Source organism: Malus sylvestris, chromosome 3, assembly GCF_916048215.2.
Source record: "Malus sylvestris chromosome 3, drMalSylv7.2, whole genome shotgun sequence".
Lineage (NCBI taxonomy): Eukaryota > Viridiplantae > Streptophyta > Magnoliopsida > Rosales > Rosaceae > Malus > Malus sylvestris.
In genome coordinates, this window is record NC_062262.1 from 6,339,620 (window position 1) to 6,348,405 (window position 8,786).

Genomic DNA, 8,786 nt, shown 5'->3' on the forward strand with positions numbered 1-8,786 from the left:
CTACATTTATTGATTTTCAATTTCAGAGACCATCTTGATAATAAAGATAAATTCCAAGGACCATTTGTGATAAAAACCCATTTTTAAAAATATTATGGACTGACCCGGATCATAAAAAGGAACAAATGGACCAACCCAGTTGCTGAAGGCCAGGGTTTGTATCGAAACCTTTAAAACCTAACATTTTTTAGACCAGCCCAGGTCGAATTTTCCTTTTATGATACGTATGCTGAGTCAATAATGACCTACGACCTTAGAAGTTCGTACCACAATTTGTATGGTTTTCTATTTTTTTAGATTTTGTTACACTCATGAGTTGTTGCGATGCATGATCTATTAAAGTAGTAGATGTTGATCACGTGATGTATGTTGTAAAAATAATAGATATACGTACCTAGCCGACCGGACAACTTAGTTGTTATCTACAAATGGCATAGATCATGCCCAAATATATGACAATTTATAATGTTCATGAAGTGGAGGGGAACCAGTAGAAAGATTCATGCATGCAGAAAGAATTCTGAAATGTGTGTTTCAAACCAATGAGGAGATTACTTTGTACAGTTTGTAATTGCTGTGACCTAGCATTGTCAAATATGTCCAAGGGTTTCCCAGAGGCAGCAGCATTTCCAAACATGTGCAATCTCCTTTTGTACATATGGAATTCATTCCTTTACCGAGAGAAATTAAACATGATGAATTACTAACCACGATCCCAGCCAGGTTAAGGTGGTGATTTGATCAAGCGAGAGAGGTTAAGCCAGAAGCCAGAAATTTTTGTGGGTTCTTGAGTTGAGAAGGTAGCCTCCATCTTCTAACCCCTTTTTCTGTACTGCAACACAAGTCCGCTTGTTATTTTCGATCAAGTAGTCCGCTGTGTCTTTCGCCTTCGCCACTCGCCCTCCACGCCACGTATGTGATCTGTTCCACAGGTATACAATATCAAAATATTTAGCCAACAGTTACATTGGAAGGAATTAAACCTGCAACTTATTCGATTTTAATTCGTTTTTTCGTAGCTGTTTACCCCAAAAAAGAAATGGCGATAAAGAAAACTCACCCTAAAATATCCATTGAAATTTTCCTTCGTTGCCCTACAACTATGGTATCAACCCCAAGAACATCGCTTTGATGTAGAATGGTGCATGCTTTGTCTCTGCCTTCCTCCATTGCCAACCTCTCTACACGCACACGTATTTTTGGTTGTACGCATTCGCATACTTTCTTCATTTCCTCAAGAAAATCACGTCCTCCCCTACGGTTCCTTCGAAGGACATGGTGGCGAAAGCCGCAGAGGCAATGCTAGGTATTTTGAGTAACGTCGTAAATGCATTCCTCCATGTATTTTGGTTCTCAACAAAGAAAATGATCAACTCTGTTAGACCAAGTCCGAGTCTGGTGGTGGTTTCCTCCAATTCAGTATTGGATAAGTATCATTTGCCATGTCAGCAGTGCCACATGCGCAATAGTAGCTTATGTCTTAAGCCAATGTATTTGAGTTACAAGAGGAGGTTTATATGAAACAACCTCAAGGTTTTGTTAATTCTCAGTTTCCCACACATGTTTGTAAACTGGTAAAATCTTTATATGGCTTGAAACAAGCTCCTCGAGCCTGGAATGAGAAGTTTACTAGTTTTCTGCAAGCCATTGGTTTTGAAGCTTCTCTATTCGATTCAAGTTTGTTTGTGAAGACAGATGGGGTTCATGTGGTTATTTTACTCCTTTATGTCGATGACATCATAAACACAGGTTCTAGTACTTCATTGATTCAATCTGTGATTACTACTCTCAGTGAGGTTTTTGCTCTTAAGGACATGGGCAGATTAGCTTATTTTCTTGGTCTTCAAGTCATATATAAGCCTAATGGAGATTTGTTCATTAGTCAAGCCAAGTATGTCAAAGATCTTCTCCATAAAGCTGGGATGGCTGATTGTAAGTCGTGTTCAACTCCTTGCAAACCACATAATCAAATCTTGACTACTGCAGGTAACTTGCTTCCTGATCCTACCTTATATCGGAGTTTAGTTGGAGCCTTACAGTACTTGACCTTTACTCGTCCAGATATCGCCTTTGCTGTCAATACTGTTTGTCAATATATGAGTGCACCTACTGATGTACATTTTGGTATGGTGAAAAGAATTCTGAGATTTCTCCAGGGCACAATTCATTGTGGTTTGACATACACTTCTGGAAGTCCTATGCAGTTAAAAGCCTACAGTGACTCTGATTGGGCTGCAGATTTGAATACTCGGCGTTCCATCACTAGTTATGTTGTTTATTTAGGAGATAATCCGATTTCGTGGCAGTCCAAGAAACAATCTTCTGTTTCTCGGAGTTCCACCGAGGCTGAATATCGTGCTTTGGCTCATACTACTGCAGACATTGCTTGGATCAGATTAATCCTTAAGGATTTACATGAATATTTGTTTTCTCCTCCAGTGATCTATTGTGATAACCAATCTGCAATTGCCTTGAGTTTAAATCCTGTTCAGCATTCTCGGATTAAGCATCTGGAGACTGACTTCCATTTCGTTCGTGAACGAGTTCAAAAGGGTGATTTGCTTGTTGAATATTTGTGTACTAAAGATCAGATTGCAGATGTATTAACCAAGGGTCTTCATGGTCCTGATTTTTTGCGCCACTGTTTCAATCTTCAACTGAGTTACCTCAGTTAAGATTGAGGGGGGGTATTGGATAAGTATCATTTGCCATGTCAGCAGTGCCACATGCGCAATAGTAGCTTATGTCTTAAGCCAATGTATTTGAGCTGTTAGGATAAAAAATACTATTTTTCCTCCTTGTATTGTCGGTTAAGTAGTCTGTATTCTAAAAGGAAATAATAGTTAATGAGAAATATAGAAGTTTTTCCCTCTTTCTTCTCTGTTAAGTGTTATTCTTCAATTCTTTGAGATCATATTCTGAGAATAATGACGATTGTTAAGATTCAGGAGGTTGTGATCAACCTAAACTCTTATCCAAGAAGAGTTAGATTAGTTCAAACTTCTTTTCGAATGTTAGTTGTTTTCCGTAATACGTTTTCTAGCTTCTGTTGTAATTTTGAATTTGAAACAGCCTTGTAAATAGGGATTTCAATCCCTGATGTAATCTGAACGTGAATATAAATACATGCAACCTCTCTTTGAAACGGCATGCAATTAAAGTGAAACCTTGAGAGTTCTTAAGTTTTACATGGTATACGAGCCCTAGCAGTCTAACGACTTAGATCCTGATTTTTTTTTCCATGGCTGATACCCCAAACGACGCTGCAACCTCCACCAACTCTATTTCAAACCCTGCCATGAATCATTTCTGATCCATGACTACGGTTGTCAACATCAAACTGGATCGAACCAACTATCCTCTATGGTTGGCTCAGATCCTACCAATCCTCAAGAGTCGTAACCTGATGGGATATGTTGATAGGTCCATCGTATGTCCACCCAAACATCTTCCTGGTACTGCTGCTATCAACCCAGCATACACAACATGGGTGCAGCATGATCAAATGATACTAAGCTGGATCAATGGCTCTCTCACGCCATCTGTGTTGTCTGTCGTCACCAGCAAAAGGTCCTCTCATGACACCTGTGAGGCTCTCAAGCAACGGTATGCTTCTACGTCCTAAAATCGTATTTTGTTTCTTCGCAATGAACTGATGCAAACTAAGAAATGAGACATATCTATTGCTGACTATCTTGATCGAATGAACTCGATTACTGATAACCTTGCCCTAGCTAGCAACCCCGTCAATGATGATGAACTTGTCCAGATTATCTTGAACAATTTGGGCCCTGCCTATGAAATGACAGTGAGTGCTGCTCAAGCACGTGATACTCCAATCGCGTACCCTACACTTGAGGCCCTCTTACTGACTACCGAGAGACGAATGGCTGCATAGACTGCTCAGCCTGTGGAGGCTGCTCCGGTGAATGCCTTTGTCACTGCCAGAGGTCGTGGTGGACAACTTTGTGGAAATGGACGTGGTGTTTTTCCGTCCGCACATGGTGGTGGTGATGTCAACCCGCGGGGGTTCTTTCCTCGCAACAATAATCAAAGGCCAAATTCGGCCTGCAATGGTGAGAAATTTACTACCACAGAAGAACGACTCACATGCCAGATATGTGGAAAACAAGGGCATCCTGCCCTATATTGTTATCAAAGAATGAATGCATCCTATAAAGGGGGAATTCCAGCAAAACAGCTCACTGCCATGGTAACATCTCCGGTTCCTCTCAATCGGCAGAATAATGGATAGTGGCTTTTGAACACCGGTGCTAATGCTCATGTAACTCCAGACATCCAGAATTTGGTAAACCCAAAAGAGTATAATGGTAATCAGAATGTGGGTGGTGTAGGTAATGATAATGGCCTTTCTATCTCTTATGTTGGTTCGAATCAAATACAAACTCAATCTTGCTCATTTAAATTGCAAAATATTTTAAGATGCCCCACTGCCTCAACCAACATTATTTCTGCACACCGATTTACCCTAGACAATAATTGCTATTTACTCCTCTTTCCTAATTTTTTTCTTGTTAAGGACCTCAAGACCTGGAAGACGCTTTTCCGCGGGAGATGTGAGAATGGCTTATACCCATTTTTTGGTGGCGGTGGACAGTTCAATAACCATATTTCAGTGTGTCTAGGCATTCGAGTCTCGGCTCAAAAATGGCATTCACGTCTTGGTCATCCTGCGTCTTCTATTATCAAGTTTTTAATTTCAAATAAACACGTACCAATTCATGGTACTGTTGATGTAACGTTTTGTCAGTCATGTCCTTTAGGAAAAAGTACTAAGTTACCGTTTAGTACTTCAGAGTCTGTTTCTCAATTTCCCTTACAACTTTTACATTCCGATGTTTGGTGTTCTCCAGTTATTTCAATTGAAGGTTCGATATTATGTCTTGTTTGTGGATGATTATTCTAGGTATTCTTGGATTTTTTTCCATGAAAAATAAGTCTGAAGTGTTTGAAATATTTGTTCAATTTAAAGCTAAGGTTGAAAATATGTTTGATACCTCAATGTGATGAAGGAGGTGAGTACAAAAGTAAAGGTTTTCAACAATTTCTTGCAACAAATGGAATTTCTCAAAGGTTTCGTGTCCCAAACACCCCGAGCAAAATGGCCTAGCAGAACGAAAACATCGACATATTGTTGAAACGAGTATTGTCATGCTTTCTCACTCTCACATTCCAAACAAATATTGGTTTGATGCATGTTCAACAACAACTTATTTAATTAATAGATTGCCAACTCGGGTTTTGTCCCATAAATCGCCCTATGAGACATTGTTTGAAAAATCTCCAAACTATGAGACGTTAAAGGTGTTTGGTTGTAAGTGTTTTCCTTGGCTTGTTCCTTATGCACAAAATAAACTTCAACCCAAGTCAAAACCATGTGTATTTTTAGGATACTCATTGAATCATCAAGGGTATAAATGTTTGGACCTGTCCACTAGACGAATTTATTTGTCTCGCCATGTCCTATTCGATGAGGACTCGTTTCTATTTAAGGAACTCACATCCTTGCGAGAAAACGTTGATAACACAGGTCGTTTTGCATCTCCTGGTCTTTTGTTCACATTTCCTATACTTTTGTCAGATACTTCCCCCACTTTGCTGAACGCACCCACCATTTAGAGTCCCCATCCCAGCCAAACATAACCACGTCCAATTCGCCAAATCTTGATCATAATACTATTCCCCAAAATCCCATGTTATCTTATCCTTCCAACCCGCCAGCCACCTTATCTCTCCCTGACCCTAGTTCCACGAACCAAAATTTAAATAAGCAAGCCTTAGTTGTTGAGTCAACCAAGCCTCAGTCTCTGCCACCTTCAGACCACGATATTGCTTCAATAAATCAATTCTCAGTACCAAGGCCGCGCATGACGACTCGATCACGGTCTGGAATACAAAAACCTAATCCTAAATATGCTATGCATGTCTCTACTGAACTTTCTTTAGTTGAACCAACCTGTTTCAGTCAGGCAGTCAAGCACCACCAATGGAGGGAAGCCATGGTTCAAGAATTTAATGCACTGCAGTGATGTGGCACGTGGGAGCTTGTTCCTTATCATTCACAAATGAATGTGCTGCCAAACAAATGGGTATTTAAGATCAAAAGACAGGCGGATGGCTCTGTAGAGAGGCACAAAGCGAGGTTAGTCGCAAATGGGTTTCATCAATAGCCTGGGATTGATTACACCGAGACCTTTAGTCCTGTGGTCAAGCACAGCACCATACGACTTGTTCTTAGTTTGGCAGTTTAAAAAAAAAAAGGCATATCAGGCAATTGGATGTACAAAATGCTTTCTTGCATGGCTTTCTGAAGGAGGAAGTATATATGCGACAACCTGCAGGTTTCATTGATGAGCAGTATCCAAAACATGTCTGCAAATTGCAAAGGAGTATATACGGATTGAAACAAGCTCCGAGAGCTTGGTTTCAATGTTTTTAGAGTTTTTGCTTCAATTAGGGTTTCAAGCATCCACTTGTGCTTACAGTTTATTTTTTTTCAATCACTATGGTGTCTACTTGATTTTATTGATCTATGTAGATGATATATTGTTGACAGGGAATAGTCCTCGCCACATGTCTCGCTTAATCCATAAATTGGGAACTTTGTTTTCAATGAAGGACTTGGGGCCTCTTCATTACTTTTTGGGTGTCGAAGTAACCTATTGTGGTGATCAAATGTATTTGAATCAGGCCAAGTATGTTGTGGACTTGCTTAAGCGTACAAAGTTTTTGGATGCTAAACCAATTTCCACTCCAGTTTCTTGCGGACAGAAACTGAGTGCTTACAACGGTGAGCCACATGACGATTCTGAGATGTATCGAAGTGTTGTCGGAGCACTTCAGTATTTAACTATCCCGAGACCAGACCTCTCTTATGCAGTAAACCAGGTATGTTAGTTCATGCACTCTCCAAAGAATACTCACTGGATGGCAGTCAAGCGGATCATTCGATATGTTAAAGCCACATACAATCATGGTCTTGTGTATAAACCTGGTATTGCACACCTTATGGAGTATTCTGATGTTGATTACGCTGGGAATCCTTATACACGTCATTCCACAGGTGGTTTTTGCATTTACTTAGGGTCCAATCTCGTGTCTTGGAGTTCTAAAAAGCAGAAAACTGTCAGTAGGTCGAGTTCAGAAGCTAAATATAGGTAGCTTGCTTATACTGCTGCAGAATTATCATGGTTTCGGTCTTTATTTCGTGACCTCCACTTGCATCTTGATCGACCAACCATCTGGTGTGACAATGTTTCCTCCATTGCCCTTGCTTCAAATCCAGTTTTTCACTCCCGTACAAAGCACTTTGAGGTGGATTATCATTATGTTCGTGAGAAAGTGGTTCATCAAGAGTTATTTGTGAATTTCATATGTTCTCAAGACCAGATTGCTGATCTTTTTACAAAAGGATTGTCCTCTTCACAGTTCAAGCATCTTGTTTCTAAGCTTCCAGTTGTTTCTCCTCCCGTCAGCTTGCAGGGGGCTGTTAGACCAAGTCCGAGTCTGGTGGTGGTTTCCTCCAATTCAGGAGGTTGTGATCAACCTAAACTCTTATCCAAGAAAAGTTAGATTAGTTCAAACTTCTTTTCGAATGTTAGTTGTTTTCCGTAATACGTTTTGTAGCTTCTATTGTAATTTTGAATTTGAAACAGCCTTGAAAATAGGGATTTCAATCCCTGATGTAATCTGAACGTGAATATAAATACATGCAGCCTCTCTTTGAAATGGCATGCAATTAAAGTGAAACCTTGAGAGTTCTTAAGTTTTACACAACTCATCGTGTTCGAGTACTGCATGAGAAAGCGCATATTGGAGTGCACCCGCTGATTCCCGGGTTGGATCTGCCACCACCGTTACTCACCGCGGAGGTGCAGTTGGTTTACGTTCCATGGAATATATATAAATGCCGGTGATTGACGGGGTAGCTGCCACAACTCCTACCCAAATGTTGTCACTGAAAATTCCAAAAGGATTGCGCAATAGAAGGTATTAAGGAAGTGACGTAAATTTGGAGGGATCATTTTTTTGTGTTTATTAAGAAGGGATACTGCATTGACAACTTTTAGTGATTCACAAAGTTTTATCTTTTTAGGGCAGAGATTCACAAATTAGCTAGGGATTCTTTTGGGCATGCCATTTTTAGGTAAATTTGCAGACTACTATTCCATAGGACGCGGTCAAATGTCAGCAAAACACTAAATTTTAACATGTCCAAATTCCATGATTTCCACAACTCGAACCAAGTAAGACGAGTTGGCTTCAAAACCTTGGAGTTGGCCTAGAGAAATTTATGAGTATAATATAATCACACTAGATGTTATTATTAGTATATTTTTTTTTCAAAAAAGAGACCAGCTAGTAGAATTATCACAACAATCTATTTTTTGGGGGGTTAGAAAGACTATGCATTTCAGCTTCCCCCTAACCACTATGTAGTGATTCACCAATGTCAAGAATCTAATCCTCTGAAATTTGTCCACAACCACTGACCACCCCGAATCAAACGCATGACGTACAGTGTGAGATACCAGCCTGAAATTTATCCATAACTACTGACCACCCCGTAGTGATCACATAGTGTTATTAATTTATGTGTTATAATAGAGGTGGACAACCTTATTGACAATATGAAATAATTAAAATATAGTATTAATAAATAGATACATACTAGCTAGTAATGCCCGCGCGTTGTTGCGGGATTACAAATTGATCTTATTGCAGTGTACAAATTTGAGTTAGTATCAGTGTAACATTAATTAATC

General features: G+C 39.7%; 2 protein-coding genes across 2 annotated transcripts; one reads left to right on the top strand and one right to left on the bottom strand.

The window, feature by feature from the left end:
- Window positions 1-516: 516 nt before the first annotated feature.
- On the bottom strand, window positions 517-1,401 carry LOC126614922 (uncharacterized). Its single transcript, XM_050282624.1, has 2 exons — window positions 1,061-1,401; window positions 517-921 (listed from the first exon to the last, which is right to left on the bottom strand). Exons 1-2 carry the CDS (start codon window positions 1,228-1,230, stop codon window positions 756-758), a joined length of 336 nt encoding a protein of 111 aa, XP_050138581.1. The 5' UTR covers window positions 1,231-1,401; the 3' UTR covers window positions 517-755.
- A 116-nt stretch (window positions 1,402-1,517) lies between these two features.
- On the top strand, window positions 1,518-2,675 carry LOC126615497 (uncharacterized mitochondrial protein AtMg00810-like). The gene has a single exon (XM_050283310.1). The coding sequence runs from the start codon at window positions 1,518-1,520 to the stop codon at window positions 2,673-2,675; it is 1,158 nt and encodes a 385-aa protein (XP_050139267.1).
- Window positions 2,676-8,786: the final 6,111 nt, after the last annotated feature.

Bases quoted from the DNA above. Each gene is read 5' to 3' on its own strand.
- LOC126615497 (XM_050283310.1), top strand. From the start codon at position 1,518: ATGAAACAACCTCAAGGTTTTGTTAATTCTCAGTTTCCCACACATGTT.
- LOC126614922 (XM_050282624.1), bottom strand. From the start codon at position 1,230: ATGAAGAAAGTATGCGAATGCGTACAACCAAAAATACGTGTGCGTGTA. The intron at 922-1,060 runs GTGAGTTTTCTT...CCTGTGGAACAG, and splicing joins ATTTCAATGGATATTTTAGG to ATCACATACGTGGCGTGGAG.